The 26228-nt window shown below is 38.1% G+C and overlaps 1 protein-coding gene across 1 annotated transcript; it reads left to right on the plus strand.

The window, feature by feature from the left end:
* The first annotated feature begins 2130 nt into the window (after nucleotides 1-2130).
* Nucleotides 2131-25351, plus strand: LOC145912044 (uncharacterized). The gene is made up of 8 exons (XM_082999469.1): nucleotides 2131-3151; nucleotides 5952-6031; nucleotides 6297-6537; nucleotides 9831-10404; nucleotides 14611-14957; nucleotides 20722-21432; nucleotides 24672-24901; nucleotides 24986-25351. Exons 1-8 carry the CDS (start codon nucleotides 2131-2133, stop codon nucleotides 25349-25351), a joined length of 3570 nt encoding a protein of 1189 aa, XP_082855595.1.
* The last annotated feature ends 877 nt before the right edge of the window (nucleotides 25352-26228 follow it).

Consider the following 26228-nt stretch of genomic DNA (forward strand, 5'->3'; position numbering starts at 1 on the left):
CAGCCATATATACAACAAAATAATACGAGGAAAACGAGAAATATATACTGTAATTTCAACTCTTACTTTATAAAGGAAATTATTGTTTCACTATTACTTCTTGACGTACACGTTGGTGTTGACTTGTGTTCAAATCCCATGAGGAGATTTCTATTGAACGTTTTTGCAGTTTACTGCTAATGGTCGTGCAACGATATATATGTGAGTGGCGCTGACCACACTTAAGTCGGCTGCATTATTGAGCCAGTCCAAAAAAGAATTCAACGTAAACTTTTCAAACTAAACATTTTGATTTTATGTGATGTGTGTGGTCAGCACTGGGTGCATTTTACAAGCAAATCTTACACAAAACATTTTTTTTGTTTGAAGAAATTGTTTAAAGCAAGACCATACAACAATGATATCAATATATTTGAATATACAATATAATTTGTCAATGCCTGTGAGCGCAGCCTAAAATGTTTCCATTGAGCGAGCCCGACTAGCTGAAGAAAACTAGTGAGACGTGACGCCTCGATGGAGTCTTTTGATATTCAATGAAGTGTGACTGCCCGCATCGTGCGTTGTCTTCTGAGCTGACCTATATCTCTATCAAGGTAGCAGTATGCTGTGTACACTAGTTCGACCTAGCGATTCTAATCAATGCAATCGGCGATGGATTACAGTTGTTATTCTGAAAAGAAATCTGCAACAGAAAGTGTGCAAAGGATTAGATTTTTTCAAGTTTTTAGAGAAAGTGATATGATTGTAGTAAACTGCAGTACACACTGTTTCGACCTACCAGGTCTAATCAGTGCATTTGGTGACTAAGGGCAGTTTTAATTCGGAAAGGTTTAGGTAAGCTTAACACAGAACAATAATAATAATAAGTAGGGTGTTTCATTTCAAAGTCTAGCGATAGCAACGGTTGTACATTCACGTGATTTGTGTCCTTTGTGTGATGTGGTTTCCCAGCGATTTTGGCGTCATTGTAATCTCAAGCGATTTAGTAAGCTAGTTGGAAAGTGTTTGGTTTGGGCGCTTGGAGACGTTAAGTTTTCCCATGTGACTGTCCTTTATCGTCTTTCAGGAACCGACTTTTCTTTTGATCTCCGCCGACCTTAGCATTCTTTGATCTCCGTTGACTGTTAGGTTGCTTTGTTCTACGCTTTATATAATGTGTGTAGCTTGCTGTGAATTAGTAGTGATAATAGTAGTTCTTTTGGTTCTGTTCAACTCTGTCTGAGCGTTTGGGCGTAAATTCACTCAGTTCTTGCGGGGGTATCGTTGCTTGTGTTAATTTCGTATCCAAAATTGTTCATAGTAAACAAATATTGATGGAGTGTTTGCATCAAGTTTCGACTTAATTCAGTTTACGAAAACACAACAATTAGAACTAACGTGCGATCTTATGTCAAACGAGTTAATCGAATAGGACAGTGCTTTTCAATCTGTGGGAGCACCCGCGCTGGTGCGGATGAGAAAATTTGTTGTGCGGATGGCAAACATGGTGCGGATGAGTGCGGATGACAATCGCCCGATAAAAGACTATTTGGTCTAAGAATTTTTCATATTTGGTTACGTACACTAGCTTCAACGCTAATCCTTCCCCTTTAATCGTCGGTAGGTTTTCAATCGTTTAAATTTCGAAACGTCCAAGAAATTTATCATGAAGCCTGGCTGTTGGTATTAGTTATGTACATCCTTTACATCTGCAAACATTTCATGCGCGGTTTCGCTGCATCGTGGGGATGAAATTTTCGTGCCACAGAAAAGTGCGGATAGAATTTAAAAAGGTTGAAAAGCACTGGAATAGGATATCCCATTGATCATAAATAATATTGTTAAGACCCAGCTTGAGTCTTATATTTGGCAAGTTTTTAAAGAAAGTGATATGATTGTATTAAACTGCAGTACACACTGTTTCGACCTACCAGGTCTAATCGGTGCATTTGGTGACTAAGGGCAGTGTTAATTCGGAAAGGTTTAGGTAAGCTTAACACACAGCAACAATAATAAATACCCTTTCAGGTTGTCTCATGGGCATTTACTATTTCTGCGCTATGTTTTTTTTGTCACCATTTTCATCGTTGTTGCATTGCAGCAAAATAGGAAATTTTGCATAAAAGTTGAGATATATTGTGTGCTGAGATGCAAAGTCCAAATGAAAATAAGTTATTTCGATGTAACATTTGTGAAAAAACATTTAGTAGGAGTTCAAGATTGATTGCCCACAGAAGAACCCACACAGGAGAAAAGCCTTACAAGTGCAGTGTTTGTGATAAAGCATTTGCGCAAGCTCATACTTTGAAAGTTCATATGCGAACACACACTGGAGAGAAGCCCCACAAGTGCAGTGTTTGTGACAAAAATTTTGGAAGTAGTTCAAAATTACTTCGACACATACGAGTCCACACCGGAGAGAAACCTTACAAGTGCAGTGATTGTGATAAAGCGTTTGCGCAATCTCATGCTTTGAAAGTTCATATGCGAACACACACTGGAGAGAAGCCCCACAAGTGCAGTGTTTGTGATAAAAATTTTGAAAGTAGTTCAAAATTGCTTCGATACATACGAGTCCACACCGAAGAGAAACCTTACAAGTGTAGTGCTTGTGATAAAGCGTTTGCGCAAGCTCATACTTTGAAAGTTCATATGCGATTACACACTGGAGAGAAACCTTTCAGATGTGAAATTTGTGGAAAAACGTTTGTATCCAGACCTGCTTTAAATGTACACACAAGGTTGCATACTGGAGAGAAGCCATACAAATGTGATATTTGCGATGCAGCATTTGTTACCAGTTCAATACTAAAAACGCACAGACGAATTCACACAGGAGAAAAACCTTTCAGATGTGAAATTTGTGAAAAAACATTTGCAACCAGTCCTGCCTTAATTGAACACACGCGGATGCATACTGGAGAGAGGCCATACAAATGTGATATTTGCAATAAAGCATTAGTAACCAGTTATATACTAAAGCAGCACAGACGAATTCACACTGGAGAAAAACCTTTCACATGCAATGTATGTGAAAAAACTTTTAGAACCAGTGCACAATTGCTTCGTCACGGGGTAACTCATTCTACAGAGAGAAATTGCAAGTGCAACATATGCGACAAAGCATTTCGCGACAACGTCGATTTATCAAGGCACATCAGAACTCATAGTGAGTTAAGACCATTTAAATGCGAATTTTGTGAGAAGTGTTTTAAGACTAACGTACATTTGAAACGACACAAAAGAACTCATACTGGAGAGAAGCTATTCCGATGTGACATTTGCGAAAAATATTTTTCAGACAGCACAGTTTTGCTTCGACACAAAAGAATCCATCTCGGAATGAAGCCTTACAAATGCAAGTTCTGCGATAAAACCTTCTTCACCCCAGGCGAACGAACAAGTCACATTCAAACTCATGTGAAACCATACAGTTGTGAAATTTGTGATAAAACTTTTGGAAGTAGTTCAAAATTGCTTCAACACATACGAGTCCACACCGGAGAAAAACCTTACAAGTGTACATTATGCCATAAAACCTACAAGCAATCAAACGGACTGAAACGTCACACTCGAACTCACACAAGAGGGAAGACTTAGAAAAATGTGAAAACTTTTTTTTATCCACTCCAACAAACTGTTTGAATGAAATGTTATAAATTGTGTTTGTAACTTGACCAAGACTTACATTGTGAGTAAAACTAACATCAAAATAAAAGAAGGTTATTGTAACGTCCCCCGCTGCCACATTAGGCACAAAAACGTGAGAGTTACTTCAAAAATTAGAGTTTATCCAAACAATAAACTTGCAGAATTCAAGCGGAATGAAATCAACCAACTTATTTCTGCATTTTCATGTTCATAACAGACGGTAGAAAATATGTCTCTGGGTTCCAATGGGCGCTAGACCGATGTAGGCTATATACCATCTCACAAACACTTTATTGATATACATCATTAAAAGCGTTTTCTTGAAAAAAGATAAAGATCAACATGTTCAAAATTTGTGCAATATTTTCGAGTTAAAAAAACAGTAGTTTCAAATTGGCGATGCTTCTTTCGCAAATGTTAACCTCGTGTATAAGTGCATGTGACACGGTCATTGCAACTTAGCATAAAGTTTGAGGTAATAAAAATGTAGAAAACTTCATCGCAAGTAGCAGCGACCAATAATTGTAAACTTCTATCGCTGTACCGAATATGACGTCACATTCCCCCAAATTACGTTATCGCAAAGGTCGGGGCTGGCTTTAACATAACACAAATTTACGTGATTGTGACGTGTTGGTGCATCCGTTGAAAACATTGGTGTTGTGGCAGTATCAGCCAACACGGTCTGCAGGATACTGCGACGTACCGCCTCTGGTGTCTTGTTGTTGTCACCAGTATTCAACGTTGGGGCGCTAAAGGGTGCTTGCGCCTCTGAAGACTTGTTGTTGGGCGTTGTAGCGGTGTCAGGCGACTCGGGCTGTGGTGTATCGCTTCTGGTGTCTTGACTTTGTTGCCCACATTGGGCGTTGCGGCACTAGAGGGTGGAAGCGCCTTTGTAGACTTCGCCACGCTTCCCGTGACGTCAGCTGTCACGGTTGGAGGCGCACCTTCAGTCCTTTCTTATTCGCAGGTGTGACGTCACTTTTCACACCTGGAGTTGTAACGGCTTTATCAGCCGTCTCTGGAGCCTTCACAACTTGCGTCGGGACGGCCTTATCAGCCGCCTCTGGCGCCTTCATGTCGTTGCGATGAGCGCACCTGCGCCCACCACCACCGACTCGCTCTTATCTTTCATTTGCTGTTCTTCAGTACCTGCGTCTTTGGCAGCAGCTGCAGCCGCTGCTCGCTCTTCGATATGATTTGCGAAACTTGGGCATTCTCTCTTGACATGACCCATATCTTGACAAAAATTTTTCGCATTTTTTGGACTGCCCTTCATGCGTAAACTTCGATCATTTTTTTACGCCCTCTAAAGATCGAACACTTACTTTAAGCTGTTTTAGCAGCTTATAAAGCTCTGGGTTCTTGATCGCTGGCACATTTCCGGCCGAAACAACAGGGGGGAAACTACAGCTTGCGCGTAGTTTAACGCTATAACTGCCATTTGTGCATCTTCAACAAGATCGCACGGGCTGGCCACTGGCCTTAGAAGGGCTGGGCTGGCTTTGCGCAGTGGCCTCAGATAGTCTAGAAGAGATCACTAACCAGAAAAACTAAGACGAAAACTTGTAAGACTGGATGAAATCACTGCTTTAGATACACTCAAATAATTTGCTGTATAGCTGAATAGAGGTCAGGAGACGAATGCTTGCCTTATTGTATTACGCCTATAAGGCACCGAGTTATTTATTCATTTATTGTGTTGTATAAAAATGATTTGTTTCGGGTCCTATTAGCGTTAAACTATGGTAACCCTACTCATATATCATCAAAAGTATTTTGTAGAATCCAGCAATTCAACATTAATAAAACCGAGATACTAGAAGCACCAAAAAGAATAAAAAAGCTAACACAGCTTGTGAACGCAATAGAAAGTAGTTTTGTTGCGGCTCCCGCTGCGATTTTGTATTTTGCTCCAACACGTGACTTAACCAGCAGCGCTGGAGTGCCCCTTTTTCTTTGTGACGCGTTTGAGTGTTGTTTGGTATTCCGTTTAAAATGCTCTGAAAACAAAGCAAAGTCTTGCTAAATGCCTGAGTTTAAACTATGTTAATTTAATGCAAGAAGAGCAGTTGTATTGCAAATTGCAGCAAGCTTGGTAGCAACAGTGGCACAAGAATTGTACTAGAACTAAAAAAATTCGATTACTGTGCAATAATTCATTCAATTATTGAGAATTAATTAGACCTAGCACAATGTAAACTATGTAGCAATTAAACTTTGTATCAGGGCACTTGACAGAAAAATTACGCTGGTGCGATGAAATATTTAAGATTAAATAAATTGTGCAATTTTAAAACCAATCCCCTTATTTTTAGGTAACCGTTGTGGTCATGTCTCTGCATACGCACAGCAGCATAGGAGCGCTTGCATGTTATATCAGCATGATTTAAGGAATGTAAAACAAAAAACCGTCTAGGTTTACTGTTGTTGTGTGTGTGCCATGCAGAAATGTGCCTAGGAATAGTGTATAGTTATATTGGTTTCACAGAAACCCTATCACGATTTATGCCAGAGAATTGAGTTTCATTTTTTATTTACAGTAGCAATAGAAAATTGAAAATTGTGGTACATTGACAAGCACATATGGAAAGTCCAAAAGATGTAAAATCATTTCGCTGCAACATCTGTGAAAAAGTATTTAAATCTAAGACTCACTGAAGAGTCATACTGAAATTCACACTGGTGAGACACCTTACAAGTACAACTATTGTGAGAAGGCTTTCCGTCACCAATGTCGTTTACAAATTCACATAAGAACACATACTGGGGAGAAACCTTACAAGTGCAACTATTGTGACAAATCTTTCAGGCTAAGAAATACTCAACAAAAACACTTCCGAACTCACACCGGGGAGAAACCTTACAAGTGCTACTATTGTGACAAATCCTTTCGCCAAAGAAGTACTCAACAAAAACACCTCCGAACTCACACCGGGGAGAGGCCTTACATGTGCAACTTTTGTATTGGAAAATCACATAAGAACGCATACTGGAGAAAAGCCTTACAGATGTGAAGTTTGTGAAAAAACATTTACAACCAGCACCAACTTGAAACGGCACAGACAAGTCCACTTACGAGACAAGTTGTGACATTTGCGAATAATCTTTGTTGATAATTTTTTTATTAAATGCGCCCCTTTTCCTACGACAGGGTATTATTTCATGTTGTTGTATATTTGTCTAAAATATGTGCTCTTGTTTCTTCGCGACTGGCAGTGAAAATACATTGGGTGTGAGTGAGGACGCCGATGTTTTTTTTGCGCGAGCCAAAAGATTCACTCTCTGTGTGAAAACCAATGCACTAGCGCGGGGGCGGACGCTGCGCTCGCGACAGTTTCTGTGTGGACCCCTTAGAGGTTAATATAGGGTGACCAAAATTGATTGTGATAAAATAAATATTTGTGTAGTGTTTGGTTTTTAATTAAAGTCTTTTTTCAATTAAGGTTTTCAATTAAAGTCAGATCAACATGGCTAACAGTTATAGATTAATTGAGCGCCGAATGTCCATAAATTTGTTGATCAAAGAATTTCGCCACAAATTCTAAAATATAGACCCATTACTTTTTAAATACACAAAAAACAAGTTTATTACATTCCAACATAATAGCATTCATTTGTAGTGAACTTTTCTTTAAGCGGCGGAAATTTTCCAATTAGAGCATTGCAAACATCATGATATATCCAGCTTTCAGAGTACCTTTCAATAAAAACATACATTAGAAACTTTATGCACCTAAAATGTGCTGTGAAATTACAACCCTACGTATACGTCACAATACAAAATGTCTATACCACGAAGCCAAACTAACACGACGAGGGGAAATCGGTTTTGTTGAGGCATCACCACTTAGAATTGTGGCCTTAATATCCACAGAAAAGGCTGGAAGTTTATAAACAATAGGCCACCTTCCACTCTCGTCAGTGAAAGTATCATGAGAATCAGTTGATAATTTAATAGTGTTAACGAAATACTGCTGGCTGAATCATTGAGAACATCACTCAGTGCTGAACTTTCCTCCAGTATTGCTGCAAGTAAAAGTATGTTATATAGATTTTTGATATAAATGTTGAAAAAACAACTCGTACCATCATAATGCAATATTACATTCAGAGTTTTGAAGGTGGGGGGTGCGTATGATTCCTCCCAGTCCACCCAGTCTTCAAATTCATTACTAGAATATTGCTGTTTTTCTTTGGTTGTGAAACAAAATAAATTTTCAATTTCTTCACATCGACCATTGATGCAACCAGTAAGAGTCAGTTGGCAAAGCTATACAAAACTGATGGTTTGAACTAACGCGTAATTAATTAGTTCACTGTAATTATCTAGCTACTTTCAAATCAACCGTGCTTAGCCTATAGAATTGCTGATTGGCTCGTGCGCTTTCGAAAGAGTGACGTAACAAAGTAAACTCCCAAAATTTTTCGAAATTCACATTTTCAGTTTACAGTGTAACAACTTTGATTCTTGCTGCAAAATATTTCAACTGCAGTGAAGTTTCATCAGCATTTCGAAATAATCGCAGTCATTTGCCAATTGAAAATGTTTGTGTTGCAAATTTCACACCCCAAAAACGCTAGATTTTGCAAAATATAATATCAGTTATCTCACAGCACTTCTCTGCTTGACAACGATTAACAAACTCTGGAATTAATCCTAAATAAAATGCTTATGTCCTACGCTGATTATTCTGATTAAGACAATGGATTTATAGTAAATAATCTGTCCCACATTGCAAGCTGTTGTTGTCAACGATCAGGTAACCTCCAGTGACTTGCTTACGCAGTGTGACACCACAGTCAAGTCTTTTCACAAATTAGGCAAACACATTTTTGTCATACGTGGTAATACGTGGGTGGTAATACGTGGGAATGTACGAAAGTGTTAAATATCAATAATGACAATATTGAAGCAGTAATTCATTCATCTATCTGCTTTCAAACACTACCATACATTCCCATAGGTAGGACAGAAAACTAAATGCAGCGGCCCTTTACAAGGATTTCAGCAGTTCAGAATTGAAATGTGTTGTTGTGTTGTTTATATCATACGGGCGAAAATGATTTGTTTCGGGTCCTGTATGCGCTAAACCGATAGTAGCCCTGCTCATTTATCATCAAAAGTATTTTATAGAATCAAGCAATTCAAAAGTAATAACACTGACATCCTGGAAGCACCTAAAATAAAATAAAAATGGACTCTCTAACACAGCTTGTGAATGCAATAGAAAATAGTTTTGTCGCGCCTCCCGCTGTGATTTTGTATTTTGCTCCATCACGTGACTTGACAAGCAGCGCTGGAGTGCATTTTTTTCTTTTTTGTCGCTTTTGTGTGTTGTTTGGTATTCCGTTTAAATTGTTCTGAAACCAAATGAAGTCTTGCTGAATGGCAGAGTTAAGGTCGGAGACATAAACTATGTTAATTTAATGCCAGAAGAGCAGTTGTATTGCAAATTGCATCAAGCTTGGTAGCAACAGTGGCACATGAATCGTTTCAAAATCAAAAAAAATGATTTTCCAAATACTTAAACAAATTGAGATGCAACGAAAATTCGATTACCTGAAAAAAGTGAGCACAGAAATTCTAATCGAGGCGTTATACCAGAGAATAATTGACTGAAGAACAAGATTCGATTTCTTTTTGTGCATTTTGCAACTGTAAAAATGAGTTTACCCTAAAGACTATGCAATATTTTATTAAATTATTGAGAATTAATACGATTTGGCACAATATAAACTTTGTAGCAATTAAACTATGACTTGTGCGATGACTTATTCAAGATTAAATAAATTAATAAATTGTGCAATTTTATCACAAATACCTTAATTTTTAGGTAACCGTTGTGGTCACGCATCACTGCATACGCACAGCAGCATAGGAGCGCTTGCATGTTATATCCGCATGATTTATGGAATGTGCAACAATCCGTATAAGTTTACTGTTGTTGTGTGTGTGCTATGAAGAAATGTGGCCTGGAATGGTGTATAGTTATGTTGATCTTACATAAACCGTATCACGATTTATACCATAAAATTAGAGAAAATACGTGACGATATAAATTAAGTTTCATTTTTTATTTACAGTAGCAATAGAAAATTGAAAATTGTGGTACATTGACAAGCACATATGGAAATTCCAAAAGAAATACAATCATTTCGCTGCAACATCTGTGAAAAAGTATTTAAATCTAAAGCTTCACTGAAGCAACATACTGGAATTCACACTGGTGAGAAACCTTACAAGTGCAATTATTGTGACAAATCCTTTCGCCAAAGAAGTACTCAACAAAAACACCTCCGAATTCACACTGGTGAGAAACCTTACAAGTGCATCCATTGTGAGAAATCTTTCAGTCAAGCAGGAGCTTTACGAAGTCACATAACAACACACACTGGAGAGAAACCCTTCAAGTGCATCTATTGTGACAAATCTTTCATGCAAAGAAGTCATCAACACATGCACATCCGAACTCACACTGGAGAGAAACCCTTCAAGTGCAACTTTTGTGTCAAAGCTTTTAACAACCAAAGTGATTTACAAAATCACATAAGAACACATACTGGAGAAAAGCCTTACAGATGTGAAGTTTGTGAAAAAACCTTTAGAACTAACACAAACTTAAATAAACACAGACGTGTCCATACTGGAGAGAAACCCTACAAGTGCAACGATTGCGGCCGGGATTTTAGTAGCAAACAAGTATTGGAAAATCACATAAGAACGCACAATGGGGAAAAGCCTTACAGATGTGAAGTTTGTGAAAAAACATTTGCAGTCAGTACCAACTTGAAACGGCACAGACAAGTCCACTTACGAGACAAGTTGTAACATTTGCGAATATTCTTTGTTGATTATTTTTTGATTAAATACGCCCCTTTTCCTACGACATGGTATTATTTCATGTTGTTGTATATTTGTCTAAAATATGTGCTCTTGTTTCTTCGCGACTGGCAGTGAAAATACACCGGGTGTGAGTGAGGACGCCGATGTTTTCTTTCCGCCAGCCCAAAGATTCTCTCTCTGTGTGAAAGCCAATGCACTAGCGCGGGGGCGCTCGCGACAGTTTCTGTGTGGACCCCTTATAGGTTAATAGGGTGACCAAAATTGATTGTGATAAAATAAATATTTGTGTAGTGTTTGGTTTTTAATTCAAGTTTATTTTCAATTTAGGTTTTCAATTAAAGTCAGATCAACATGGCTAACAGTTATAGATTAATTGAGCGCCGAATGTCCATGAATTTGTTGATCAAAGAATTTCGCCACAAATTCTAAAATATAGACCCATTACTTTTTAAATACACAAAAAACAAATTTATTACATTCCAACATAATAGCATTCATTTGTAGTGAACTTTTCTTTAAGCAAAGGAAATTTTCCAATTAGAACATTGGAAACATGATGATATATCCAGCGTTCAGGGTACCTTTTAATAGAAAGCATACATTAGAAACTTTGTGCACCTAAAACGTGCTGTGAAAGTACAACCCTACATGGTATATGTCACAATACAAAATGTCTATAACACGACGCCAAACTAACACGACGAGGGGAAACCAGTTTTGTTGAGCCGACTAATGTACAATCAGTCAATATTAACACATTTCACATGAGATCGGAAAACACTTGTTCGGTGGGGAAGCTATGTAGGGATTTTGACTTGTCATAATTCGAATATTCATTGATATTTTGTTCAAACTTGGTCTTTTCAAAAAGCTTTCTACTCATTTACATTTAAACTCCGTCTTTCTGACATCTTCACTAGTTATCTCTCTTGCGTTACGTCTTTTAACTTGCGCTACTTCTTGCAGCAAAGTCACCTTTGTCGCGTTATCGCAGCGATTATCTCTCTGTTTCTGCCTCGTCTTTAATGTATCCCTATATATTTGCGACTCTTTCCACAAATAAACAGATCATGATTTTTGGTCTTACAGATCACAATGTGATCTCTCAGTTCATGGTTTTCGATCAATCAGATCATGAATTTTGGTCTTATCGACCAGAACAGATCTTGGTTTTGTTCTGACAGGACCTGCAGGCAGCATGTTGTCTCACCGGGACTTTCTGCTGGGCAAGTTTGATGTCGGGTCGTCGCCCATGGGACCCTTCAAAGTGTTTATAAAATGTTTTAACTGGCGTTTCAAAAGCGATATATACAACAAAATAATACGAGGTAAACGAGAAATATTTCCTGTAATTTCAACTGTTACTTTATAAAGGAAATAATTGGTTCACTATTACTTCTTGACGTACACGTTGGTGTTGACTTGTGTGCAATTCCCATGAGGGGATTTCTATTGAACGTTTTTGCAGAGCACTGCTTATGGTCGTGCAACGATATATATGTGAGTGGCGCTAACCACACTTAAGTCGGCTGCATTATTGAGCCAGTCCAAAAAAGAATTCAACGTGAACTTTCCAAACTAAATATTTTGATTTAATGTGATGTGTGTGGTCAGCACTGGGTGCATTTTACAAGCAGATCTTACACAGAACATTTTTTTTGTTTTTTGTTTGAAGAAATTGTTTAAAGCAAGACCATACGACAATGATATCAATATATTTAAATATACAATATAATTTGTCAATGCCAGTGAGCGCAGCCTAAAATGTTTCCATTGAGCGAGTCCGACTAGCTGATGAAAACTAGTGAGACGTGACGCCTCGATGGAGACTTTTGATATTCAATGAAGTGTGACTGCCCGCATCGTGCGTTGTCTTCTGAGCTGACCTATATCTCTATCAAGGTAGCAGTGTACTGTGTACACTAGTTCGACCTAGCAATTCTAATCAATGCAATCGGCGATGGATAACAGTTTTTATTCTGAAAAGAAATCTGCAACAGAAAGTGTGCAGAGGATTAGATTTTTTCAAGTTTTAAAGAAAGTGATATGATTGTAGTAAACTGCAGTACACACTGTTTCGACCTACCAGGTATAATCAGTGCATTTGGTGACTAAGGGCAGTGTTAATTCGGAAAGGTTTAGGTAAGCTTAACACAGAACAATAATAATAAATAAGGTGTTTCATTTCAAAATCTAGCGATAGCAACGGTTATACAATCACGTGATTTGTGTCCTTTGTGTGATATGGTTTCCCAGCGATTTTGGCGTCACTGTAATCTCAAGCGATTTAGTAGCTATTTGGAAAGTCTTTGGTTTGGGCGCGTGGCGACGTAAAGCGGGATTCACACCAGCAATTGACGGCGCGGTTTCGAAGCGGCGGGGCATTCACACCAGCTGGCGTCATGCCGTGACGGCGTGACTTTCTTGCTCGAAGCGTCTGACGGCGGAGTTAAATCTGATTTAACTTTTCCGTCAGCCGCGTTGATCTGAAGTTTGTTTTCGCAGGGTTTTTGGCTTGTCACGATTAATTTTAGGTGGTTTTAGGAAATTGAATTTGTATATGGAGTGTTTGGTGATAAAATATCAGAAATTAATTAATGGATTACAATAATTACTGGATTTGCGGTAATTTATTTTTGGACTTTGTAAAAACGTTTTTTTAACGAAATATTGTAGATCTGTTTCACTAACATGGTAATTTGGTGCCCTTACAGTAAAAGCGAACCAAGTAATATATAAGTCGTGAGTAAACGCTCCGTACGTGAATATTATATAGATTATTAAGTTAATTGTCTTATAATAAAACTAAATGAAGTTTTCCATGAACGTTTTTACGACACAAAGACGCTCAAGGTATTTTAGATTGTGAAATGTTTTATCGCGTTGCCGCCAACCGCACTGCAGGTGTGAATCCCCTTGCCGCTTCAAAAAGCGCGAGAAAAATACGCGACCGATACGCATCGCCAACCGCAACCGTCAGCCACATGTGACTGTTCTTTATCGTCTTTCAGCAACCGACTTTTCTTTGATCTCCGCCGACCTTACCATTCTTTGATCTTCGTTGACTGTTAGTTTGCTTTGTTCTACGCTTTATATAATGTGTGTAGCTTGCTGTGAATTAGTAGCGATAATAGTAGTTCTTTTGGTTTGTTCAACTCTGTCTGAGCGTTTGGGCGTAAATTCACTCAGTTCTGGCGGTGGTATCATTGCTTGTGTTAATTTCGTATCCAAAATTGTTCATAGTAAGTAAATATTGATGGAGTGTTTGCATCAAGTTTCGACTTAATTCAGTTTACGAAAACACAACAATTAGAACTAACGTGCGATCTTATGTCAAACGCGTTAATCGAATAGGACAGTGCTTTTCAATCTGTGGGAGCACCCGCGCTGGTGCGGATGAGAAAATTTGTTGTGCGGATGGCAAACATGGTGCGGATGAGTGCGGATGACAATCGCCCGATAAAAGACTATTTTAGTCTAAGAATTTTTCATATTTGGTTACTTACTCTAGCTTCAACGCTAATCCTTCCCCTGTAATCGTCGGTACGTTTTCAATCGTTTAAATTTCGAAACGTTCAAGAAAGGGCAATTTATCATGAAACCTGGCTGTTGGTATTAGTTATGTACATCCTTTACATCTGCAAACATTTCATGCGCGGTTTCGCTGCATCGTGCGGATGAAATTTTCGTGCCACAGAAAAGTGCGGATAGAATTTAAAAAGGTTGAAAAGCACTGGAATAGGATATCCCATTGATCATAAATAATATTGTTAAGACCCAGCTTGAGGCTTTTATTTGGCAAGTTTTTAAAGAAAGTGATATGATTGTATTAAACTGCAGTACACACTGTTTCGACCTACCAGGTCTAATCGGTGCATTTGGTGACTAAGGGCAGTGTTAATTCGGAAAGGTTTAGGTAAGCTTAACACACAGCAACAATAATAAATACCCTTTCAGGTTGTCTCATGGGCATTTACTATTTCTGCGCTATGTTTTTTTTGTCACCATTTTCATCGTTGTTGCATTGCAGCAAAATAGGAAATTTTGCATAAAAGTTGAGATATATTGTGTGCTGAGATGCAAAGTCCAAATGAAAATAAGTTATTTCGATGTAACATTTGTGAAAAAACATTTAGTAGGAGTTCAAGATTGATTGCCCACAGAAGAACCCACACAGGAGAAAAGCCTTACAAGTGCAGTGTTTGTGATAAAGCATTTGCGCAAGCTCATACTTTGAAAGTTCATATGCGAACACACACTGGAGAGAAGCCCCACAAGTGCAGTGTTTGTGACAAAAATTTTGGAAGTAGTTCAAAATTGCTTCGACACATACGAGTCCACACCGGAGAGAAACCTTACAAGTGCAGTGATTGTGATAAAGCGTTTGCGCAATCTCATGCTTTGAAAGTTCATATGCGAACACACACTGGAGAGAAGCCCCACAAATGCAGTGTTTGTGATAAAAATTTTGAAAGTAGTTCAAAATTGCTTCGACACATACGAGTCCGCAAAGGTCGGGGCTGGCTTTAACATAACACAAATTTACGTCATTGTGACGTCACAAACCAATGGGTGATTTGTTTCTGCTTATCGGTAAACCAAAAGGTAAAGCAACAACGACATATTTTTGTACTGCAATAAGACGGGGATGGTGCGTTTCACCGCTTAATGTTTTGGTAACATCATTCGACGTGTTTTGGGTGTGATGTCAAAACTTTAACCTCACCTTTCTGGTAACGTAATCTGACTTTTCTAACATTTCCTTGCAAAAAATATTGCGACAAAGAAGTTACCTGAGCGGTTGATTGTGGCGAAACTTGGTAAAAATTAAGCCAACAACAACTATTGGAACACCGCATGGTTTAACCACGTTATAATGTCGTCAAAAATTTAATTACTCTCCTTTAGTCGGGATGGACAAATAAAGACTAATTTACTTGTCCAATAAATAAATACTAATTAACGCGATAAATAAACCAATAGCGGTTTGTCTCTGTCGTGTTTTTGTAAATTTTATGCATGAAGCTAGTATTTTATGCATGAAGCTAGTTCTATTCCATTCCAGGCTTGCTAACAGCTCTTACTAAAAAGCCTTCTATGACGTAAGGCAACAACGATTGTTTAAACGTAAATTTGATCAGCTGTATCTCAGCGACAAAGGGAGGGATAAAGAGTGCGGAAGGGGTCTTGGAGGTTGAAGGTGGATTATAAATTAATCAGGGTAGAGGGGATAATCAAAGGTTGGGTTTAGGGCACTTTAAGTCGCCGGCCAGAGTTAAGGGGGTGGGGTGAAGTTAAATAAGGGTAGAGGGAGTCAAAGAAATTATTACGTAGGGTTATTATATCATTTCCAGAGGGGGCGTAAACATTAACTAAATTGAAGAAATGGGTTAGGGTTGGGATGTCGGCCGCAATAATGCGACCGGCAGAGTCAGAAAATGAATTGAGAATTTGAAGGGTAGAGGAGTTTAGAAGAACTGTGACACCACCTTGGACATAGCCTTTCGGAGGTGCCGAGTTTAAGAGGATGGGGCCGGAAGTCCATTCAGACTTCCACAGGGATTCGGTTTGGGGACTAGAGTGAGTTTCTTGTAAGCAAAAAAGGTCAAAGTTCAAAGAGGAAAGGTACCGGAACAAGGCTTTTCTCTTAGGTGCCTTGCCTAGGCCGTTAACATTCAAAGTGTAAATACCTAAAAAGGACGCCATTTTATTCATACCAAGTAAACAAAACACAAATGGGGGGTAATGGTGGGAGGGTGGCTTATTTAATAAAAGGTTGAGTTGAAGTCATTGGAAATTATAGCTTAACAGGTACATACTACTTTTTCCCCGGGCATTAGGTTGTACGTAACGCCACAAGTGCAGCTTATTAGCAAGCGTTGGCACTTCTTGTTTGTTCAACGGGATGGGCAAATATAAGCTAGGTCCGCAGCCCAATTGCCACAGCGACATTTGAATTGTGCTGTGCCGCATAAACATTTAATTTGCTCGCCTGCATATGCTGTGTGGCAGCACGACGTATTATTCTTCGGTGAAGGTTTTACACTAGTCTTTCGTTTCCGGGATCGCACCGTGGTAAAACCTTCGTCGTCCCGCTTGTTTGGTTTGGGTGTGGATGCCGCCATTGGTTGTGTTGGTGCATCCGTTGAAAACATTGGTGTTGTGGCAGTATCAGCCAACACGGTCTGCAGGATACTGCGACGTACCGCCTCTGGTGTCTTGTTATTGTCACCAGTATTCAACGTTGGGGCGCTAAAGGGTGCTTGCGCCTCTGAAGACTTGTTGTTGGGCGTTGTAGCGGTGTCAGCCGACTCGGGCTGCTGCATACTGTGGTGTATCGCCTCTGGTGTCTTGACTTTGTTGCCCACATTGGGCGTTGCGGCCCTAGAGGGTGGAAGCGCCTTTGTAGACTTCGCCACGCTTCCCGTGACGTCAGCTGTCACGGTTGGAGGCGCACCTTCAGTCCTTTCTTATTCGAAGGTGTGACGTCACTTTTCACACCTGGAGTTGTAACGGCTTTATCAGCCGTCTCTGGAGCCTTCACAACTTTTTTTTTTTTTTTTTTTTTTTTTTTTTGCTCAGTGACATTTATTTTACACAATTACGCTACCACAATACACATAAGAAGCAGAGCCAAAGGGAGCATAGCGAAAAGTTAAAAAAAACACGACAAATTACGTTGAGTACTTTAGACAGTATGCGACCATTTACTTTTATGCAAATATAAAGTATTTCTTTTTTTTGCTAGGTTAAATTCACAGTTACGTAGATTCTTCAAAAAAAGCACAAATTTCGTTAAGGTCGGATTCGTTTCCGCGTATTTGCTACTGTAAATCACATATCTGGCGCATAACAACGCACAATTCATAAAAAGTTGACTTGGCAAATCAGAATGCATTCCAAAAAGTTTTTCTGCATCTGTTAAAATTAAATTTTGTCTTATTCTAGCACTTAAATATGAAATTACATCCTCCCAGTATACATTTACAATGGGGCATGAACAAAAAAGATGACACACAGTTTCCACTTGCTTCTTACAGAAAACGCACATGTTACTAATTACTTTCCCAAAAGAATGTAGTTGTTTGTTGGTTGTAACGGCATTGAGATTTAATTTAATTTGGAAGCTTCTTAATTTGGTTTCTATGGTTGATTTGTAGACGTTCTTGTAAACAAGGGGCCATGGGGTGTCTTCCCCTAACCTTTTGTCCCAGATGTCTTGTGCTTTTGGTTTAGAGGCTTTATTTTTCAGAATGGAATATATATCTTTTGTTTTGTTCAATGCATGCAACGTCTGAATTAAAGTTTTGACAATGGAATTGTGCGGTGGGACACACTCCATGTCCCACTCGGGGGGAAATTTTGAGACAAGCTTGATAAATTCCACGAAATCCTTATTATTGGGCGTTAAGCCGTAATTTTTTGCAATCGTATCATATGCAAGATACTCTCCGTTTGTGTTAAGTATGTCTATTTGAAATAAAATTCCCGCTTTAATACATGTATTCATGAACCCGGGTTTTGCGTGGTATTTAACTTTGGCATTGAACCATAATGGACGATTGTTCTGTTGTAAGCCTAGCGTTGTAAAGAGGTTTTTGCAAGCTCCCACGGTGGCTCGTAGGGAACGTAGGGGTAAAATTCGCTTTAACCGTGAAGACTCAACTTTTGCATTTCCATTTAAAATTGCCTCCAACCAATTTTCGTTGCAAAGCGGCTTTTCTATCACCTTCCAAGTTTCATTAATGTTGTCGTCATGGAGTTTCCTAAACCATTTTAAGTTTAGTGCAAGGAGGTAGTTTTCAACATCGATTACGCCGAGGCCGCCTTCGTCTACATCCAAACATATTGTCTCTCTTTTAACTCTTTCCCACTTCGACCCCCAAAGAAATTTAAATATTGGTCGCTTGATTTTTGAAATAAGATCGTTGGTTAAGATTATCGGTAATACACTGAATTTATACGTTAAAATTGGAATTACCAGAGATTTAATAATTGTTGTCTTTCCGAGTAGTGTCAAGCTTCTTGACGACCAGAGATTTAATACCACTTGGATTTGTTTAAGAGTGGGATTAAAGTTCCTGTTTATCATAACATTGTTGTCATTTGTTTTGATTGGTATTTCTACCCCAAGATATTTTATTACATTCTCGGGCCATGACAATCCTTCATTTTCCATAGGTTTGAAACGTTCATTTCTTTTTGAACCTATGAAAAAGGCGACGGACTTATTCATGTTTAATTTGCACCCTGACAATTCTCCAAACTCTTCTATTACTTTAAATACCTTATGAAAGTCGTCCTCATCTCCCTTTAAAAAAACGATCGTATCATCTGCAAACATTGAGATTTTAAATTCGTGTTGATTAATTGGAATGCCTTGAAAGTTGGCCTTTTTAAGTGCGCTCGCAAGACATTCTATGCATAAAACAAAAAGGGTAGGAGAAAGTGGATCTCCTTGCCTTACACCTCGTTTTATTGTGAATTCCGGCGACAAGTGGTTGTTGTTTACTATAATACCGGTCGGTTTCCTGTAAAGGCATTTGATCCAGGATAAAATTTTATTGCCAAACCCAAATATTTTGAGCACCTCGTAGATGAAGTCCCAGCTTATGGTATCAAATGCCTTGTATATGTCCAAGGACAGTACCGCACCAGGGATATTACGAAAATCTGCGAAATCGATTACGTCGAACAAGAGGCGAATGTTCGTACCAATATATCTACCAGGTATAAAACCGTTTTGACTGGGAGAAATTAGTTGGTTCAAAACCGATTTTAATCGCGTATTTATGACTTTGGAGGCAATTTTATAATCTACGTTCAGTAGTGTTATCGGCCTGTAACTTGCCGGTAGGAGAGAGTCTTTTCCAGGTTTTGGTATTAATGTTACCACCCCCTGCACTTGCGTGTTAGAGAGCGCTCCAGTTGCCGTTGTATATTTCCAAGCTGCCATAAACATGTTTTTCAAGTTACTCCAAAAGGTTAAATAAAATTCTGCAGGAAAACCATCTAATCCGGGAGATTTATTTTTTGCCATTTGCATAAGCGCCATGTAAAACTCTTTTTCCGTAATTTCTGCATCTAATTCGATGGCTTGTTCATTTGTTAATTTTGGTAGATCAAGGTTTGCTAATTTAGCAGCGGTGGCACTACTATCCAGATTGTTTGGGTTTTGTTTGTACAGCTCTTCGTAAAAATTAACAAGATCGGACAAAATAAGCTTCTGGTCTGTTATAATCCCGTTTCCCGACCTTAATTTATCGATGGTTTTCTTTTGGTTGTGCCGTTTCTCTAATTAGCGTTAAACTATGGTAACCCTACTCATATATCATCAAAAGTATTTTGTAGAATCCAGCAATTCAACATTAATAAAACTGAGATCCTAGAAGCACCAAAAAGAAAAAAAAGCTAACACAGCTTGTGAACGCAATAGGAAGTAGTTTTGTTGCGTTTCCCGCTGCGATTTTGTATTTTGCTCCAAAACGTGACTTAACCAGCAGCGCTGGAGTGCCCTTTTTTCTTTGTGACGCGTTTGCCTGTTGTTTGGTATTCCGTTTAAAATGCTCTGAAAACAAAACAAAGTTTTGCTAAATGCCTGAGTTTAAACTATGTTAATTTAATGCAAGAAGAGCAGTTGTATTGCAAATTGCAGCAAGTTTGGTAGCAACAGTGGCACAAGAATTGTACTAAAACTAAAAAAATTCGATTACTGTGCAATAATTCATTCAATTATTGAGAATTAATTAGACCTAGCACTATGTAAACTATGTAGCAATTAAACTTTGTATCAGGGCACTTGACAGAAAAATTATGCTGGTGCGATGAAATATTTAAGATTAAATCAATTGTGCAATTTTAAAACCAATCCCCTTATTTTTAGGTAACCGTTGTGTTCATGTCTCTGCATACGCACAGCAGCAAAGGAGCGCTTGCATGTTATATCAGCATGATTTAAGGAATGTAAAACAATCCGTCTAGGTTTACTGTTGTTGTGTGTGTGCTATGCAGAAATGTGCCTAGGAATAGTGTATAGTTATGTTGGTTTCACAGAAACCCTATCACGATTTATGCCAGAGAATTAGAAAAATATCGTGACGATATTGATTGAGTTTCATTTTTTATTTACAGTAGCAATAGAAAATTGAAAATTGTAGTATATTGACAAGCACATATGGAAAGTCCAAAAGAAGTAAAATCATTTCGCTGCAACATCTGTGAAAAAGTATTTAAATCTAAAGACTCACTGAAGCAACATACTGGAATTCACACTGGTGAGAAACCTTACAAGTGCAATTATTGTGAGAAAGCTTTCCGTCACCAATGTCGTTTACAAACTCACATCACAACACATACTGGGGAGAAACCTTACAAGTGCAACTATTGTGAGAAGGCTTTCCGTCACCAATGTCGTTTACAAAATCACATAAGAACACATACTGGGGAGAAACCTTACAAGTGCAACTTTTGTGACAAATCTTTCAGGCTAAGAAATACTCAACAAATACACATCCGAACTCACACCGGGGAGAAACCTTACAAGTGCAACTATTGTGACAAATCCTTTCGCCAAAGAAGTACTCAACAAATGCACATCCGAACTCACACTGGAGAGAGGCCTTACAAGTGCATCCATTGTGAGAAGTCTTTCAGTCAAGCAGGTGTTTTACGAAGTCACATAACAACACATACTGGGGAGAAGCCTTACAAGTGCAACTATTGTGACAAACCTTTCAGTCAAGCAGGTGCTTTACGTAGTCACATAACAACACATACTGGGGAGAAGCCTTGCAAGTGCAACTTTTGTGTCAAAGCTTTCAACAACAAACGTGATCTACAAAATCACACCAGAACACATACTGGAGAAAAGCCATTCAGATGCGAAGTTTGTGAAAAAACCTTTAGAACTAATACAAACTTACATATACACAGACGTGTCCATACTGGAGAGAAACCCAACAAGTGCAACGATTGCGGCCGGGATTTTAGTAGCAAACAAGGATTGGAAAATCACATAAGAACGCATACTGGAGAAAAGCATTACAGATGTGAAGTTTGTGAAAAAACATTTACAACCAGCACCAACTTGAAACAGCACAGACAAGTCCACTTACGAGACAAGTCGTGACATTTGCGAAATATCTTTGTTGATTATTTTTTGATTAAATGCGCCCCTTTTCCAACGACAGGATATTTTTTCATGTTGTTGTATATTTGTCTAAAATATGTGCTCTTGTTTCTTCGCGACTGGCACTGAAAATACACCGGGTGTGAGTGAGGACGCCGATGTTTTCTTTCCGCCAGCCCAAAGATTCTCTCTCTGTGTGAAAGCCAATGCACTAGCGCGGGGGCGCTCGCGACAGTTTCTGTGTGGACCCCTTAGAGGTTAATAGGGTGACCAAAATTGATTGTGATAAAATACATATTTGTGCAGTGTTTGGTTTTTAATTAAAGTCTTTTTTCAATCAAGGTTTTTAATTAAAGTCAGATCAACATGGCTAACAGTTATAGATTAATTGAGCGCCGAATGTCCATAAATTTGTTGATCAAACAATTTCGCCACAAATTCTAAAATATAGACCCATTACTTTTTAAATACACAAAAAACAAATTTATTACATTCCAAAAACTAACATAATAGCATTCATATGTAGTGAACTTTTCTTTAAGAGAAGGAAATTTTCCAATTAGAGCATTGCAAACATCATGATATATCCAGCTTTCAGAGTACCTTTCGATAAAAAGCATACATTAAAAAACTTTATGCACCTAAAATGTGCTGTGAAAGTACAACCCTACATGGTATATGTCACAATACAAAATGTCTATAACACGACGCCAAACTAACACGACGAAGGGAAATCAGTTTTGTTGAGGCATCACCACTTAGAATTGTGTCCTTAATATCCACAGGAAAGGCTGGAAGTTTATAAACAATAGGCCACCTTCCAGTCTCGTCAGTGAAAGTATCATGAGACTCATCAGTTGATAATTTAATAATGTTAACGAAATACTGCTGGCTGAATCATTAAGAACATCACTCAGTGCTGAACTGTCCTCCAGTATTACTGCAAGTAAAAGTATGTTTTTTAGATTTTTATTATACTTGCTGAAAAAACAAATCGTACCATCATAATGTAATATTACATTCAGAGTTTTAAAGGTGGGGGGTGCGTATTATTTCTCCCAGTCCACCCAGTCTTCAAATTCATCACTCTAATATTGCTGTTTTTCTTTGGTTGTGAAACAAAGTGAATTTTCAATTTCATCGCATCGACCATTGATGCAACCAGCAAAAGTCATTTGGCAAAGCTATACAAAACTGATGGTTTGAACTAACGCGTAATTAATTAGTTCACTGTAATTATCTAGCTACTTTCAAATCAACCGTGCTTAGCCTATAGAATTGCTGATTGGCTCGTGCGCTTTCGAAAGAGTGACGTAACAAAGTAAACTCCCAAAATTTTTCGAAATTCACATTTTCAGTTTACAGTGTAACAACTTTGATTCTTGCTGCAAAATATTTCAACTGCAGTGAAGTTTCATCAGCATTTCGAAATAATCGCAGTCATTTGCCAATTGAAAATGTTTGTGTTGCAAATTTCACACCCCAAAAACGCTAGATTTTGTAAAATATAATATCAGTTATCTCACAGCACTTCTCTGCTTGACAACGATTAACAAACTCTGGAATTAATCCTAAATAAAATGCTTATGTCCTACGCTGATTGTTCTGATTAAGACAATGGATTTATAGTAAATAATCTGTCCCACATTGCAAGCTGTTGTTGTCAACGATCAGGTAACCTCCAGTGACTTGCTTACGCAGTGTGACACCACAGTCAAGTCTTTTCACAAATTAGGCAAACACATTTTTGTCATACGTGGTAATACGTGGGTGGTAATACGTGGGAATGTACGAAAGTGTTAAATATCAATAATGACAATATTGAAGCAGTAATTCATTCATATATCTGCTTTCAAACACTACCATACATTCCCATAGGTAGGACAGAAAACTAAATGCAGCGGCCCTTTACAAGGATTTCAGCAGTTCAGAATTGAAATGTGTTGTTGTGTTGTTTATATCATACGGGCGAAAATGATTTGTTTCGGGTCCTGTATGCGCTAAACCGATAGTAGCCCTGCTCATTTATCATCAAAAGTATTTTATAGAATCAAGCAATTCAAAAGTAATAACACTGACATCCTGGAAGCACCTAAAATAAAATAAAAATGGACTCTCTAACACAGCTTGTGAATGCAATAGAAAATAGTTTTGTCGCGCCTCCCGCTGTGATTTTGTATTTTGCTCCATCACGTGACTTGACAAGCAGCGCTGGAGTGCATTTTTTTCTTTTTTGTCGCTTTTGTGTGTTGTTTGGTATTCCGTTTAAATTGTTCTGAAACCAAATGAAGTCTTGCTGAATGGCAGAGTTAAGGTCGGAGACATAAACTATGTTAATTTAATGCCAGAAGAGCAGTTGTATTGCAAATTGCATCAAGCTTGGTAGCAACAGTGGCACATGAATCGTTTCAAAATCAAAAAAAATGATTTTCCAAATACTTAAACAAATTGAGATGCAACGAAAATTCGATTACCTGAAAAAAGTGAGCACAGAAATTCTAATCGAGGCGTTAGACCAGAGAATAATTGACTGAAGAACAAGATTCGATTTCTTTTTGTGCATTTTGCAACTGTAAAAATGAGTTTACCCTAAAGACTATGCAATATTTTATTAAATTATTGAGAATTAATACGATTTGGCACAATATAAACTTTGTAGCAATTAAACTATGACTTGTGCGATGACTTATTCAAGATTAAATAAATTAATAAATTGTGCAATTTTATCACAAATACCTTAATTTTTAGGTAACCGTTGTGGTCACGCATCACTGCATACGCACAGCAGCATAGGAGCGCTTGCATGTTATATCCGCATGATTTATGGAATGTGCAACAATCCGTATAAGTTTACTGTTGTTGTGTGTGTGCTATGAAGAAATGTGGCCTGGAATGGTGTATAGTTATGTTGATCTTACATAAACCCTATCACGATTTATACCATAAAATTAGAGAAAATACGTGACGATATAAATTAAGTTTCATTTTTTATTTACAGTAGCAATAGAAAATTGAAAATTGTGGTACATTGACAAGCACATATGGAAATTCCAAAAGAAATACAATCATTTCGCTGCAACATCTGTGAAAAAGTATTTAAATCTAAAGACTCACTGAAGCAACATACTGGAATTCACACTGGTGAGAAACCTTACAAGTGCAATTATTGTGACAAATCCTTTCGCCAAAGAAGTACTCAACAAAAACACCTCCGAATTCACACTGGTGAGAAACCTTACAAGTGCATCCATTGTGAGAAATCTTTCAGTCAAGCAGGAGCTTTACGAAGTCACATAACAACACACACTGGAGAGAAACCCTTCAAGTGCATCTATTGTGACAAATCTTTCATGCAAAGAAGTCATCAACACATGCACATCCGAACTCACACTGGAGAGAAACCCTTCAAGTGCAACTTTTGTGTCAAAGCTTTTAACAACCAAAGTGATTTACAAAATCACATAAGAACACATACTGGAGAAAAGCCTTACAGATGTGAAGTTTGTGAAAAAACCTTTAGAACTAACACAAACTTAAATAAACACAGACGTGTCCATACTGGAGAGAAACCCTACAAGTGCAACGATTGTGGCCGGGATTTCAGTAGCAAACAAGTATTGGAAAATCACATAAGAACGCACAATGGGGAAAAGCCTTGCAGATGTGAAGTTTGTGAAAAAACATTTGCAGTCAGTACCAACTTGAAACGGCACAGACAAGTCCACTTACGAGACAAGTTGTAACATTTGCGAATATTCTTTGTTGATTATTTTTTGATTAAATACGCCCCTTTTCCTACGACATGGTATTATTTCATGTTGTTGTATATTTGTCTAAAATATGTGCTCTTGTTTCTTCGCGACTGGTAGTGAAAATACACCGGGTGTGAGTGAGGACGCCGATGTTTTCTTTCCGCCAGCCCAAAGATTCTCTCTCTGTGTGAAAGCCAATGCACTAGCGCGGGGGCACTCGCGACAGTTTCTGTGTGGACCCCTTATAGGTTAATAGGGTGACCAAAATTGATTGTGATAAAATAAATATTTGTGTAGTGTTTGGTTTTTAATTAAAGTTTATTTTCAATTTAGGTTTTCAATTAAAGTCAGATCAACATGGCTAACAGTTATAGATTAATTGAGCGCCGAATGTCCATAAATTTGTTGATCAAAGAATTTCGCCACAAATTCTAAAATATAGACCCATTACTTTTTAAATACACAAAAAACAAGTTTATTACATTCCAACATAATAGCATTCATTTGTAGTGAACTTTTCTTTAAGCGAAGGAAATTTTCCAATTAGAACATTGGAAACATGATGATATATCCAGCGTTCAGGGTACCTTTTAATAGAAAGCATACATTAGAAACTTTGTGCACCTAAAACGTGCTGTGAAATTACAACCCTACATGGTATATGTCACAATACAAAATGTCTACAACACGACGCCAAACTAACACGACGAGGGGAAACCAGTTTTGTTGAGCCGACTAATGTACAATCAGTCAATATTAACACATTTCACATAAGATCGGAAAACACTTATTCGGTGGGGAAGCTATGTAGGGATTTTGACTTGTCATAATTCGAATATTCATTGATATTTTGTTCAAACTTGGTCTT

The sequence above is a fragment of the Ascidia mentula genome, chromosome 8, assembly GCF_947561715.1.
Source record: "Ascidia mentula chromosome 8, kaAscMent1.1, whole genome shotgun sequence".
Lineage (NCBI taxonomy): Eukaryota > Metazoa > Chordata > Ascidiacea > Phlebobranchia > Ascidiidae > Ascidia > Ascidia mentula.

What these genes read in the sequence shown, in the direction of transcription:
- LOC145912044 (XM_082999469.1), top strand. Translation starts at nt 2,131, where the DNA reads ATGCAAAGTCCAAATGAAAATAAGTTATTTCGATGTAACATTTGTGAA. An exon ending in ATCAGCATGATTTAAGGAAT is followed by an intron (nt 6,032 to 6,296) that starts GTAAAACAAAAA and finishes GACTCACTGAAG; the next exon opens with AGTCATACTGAAATTCACAC. An exon ending in CAAATCCTTTCGCCAAAGAA is followed by an intron (nt 6,538 to 9,830) that starts GTACTCAACAAA and finishes TTAAATCTAAAG; the next exon opens with CTTCACTGAAGCAACATACT.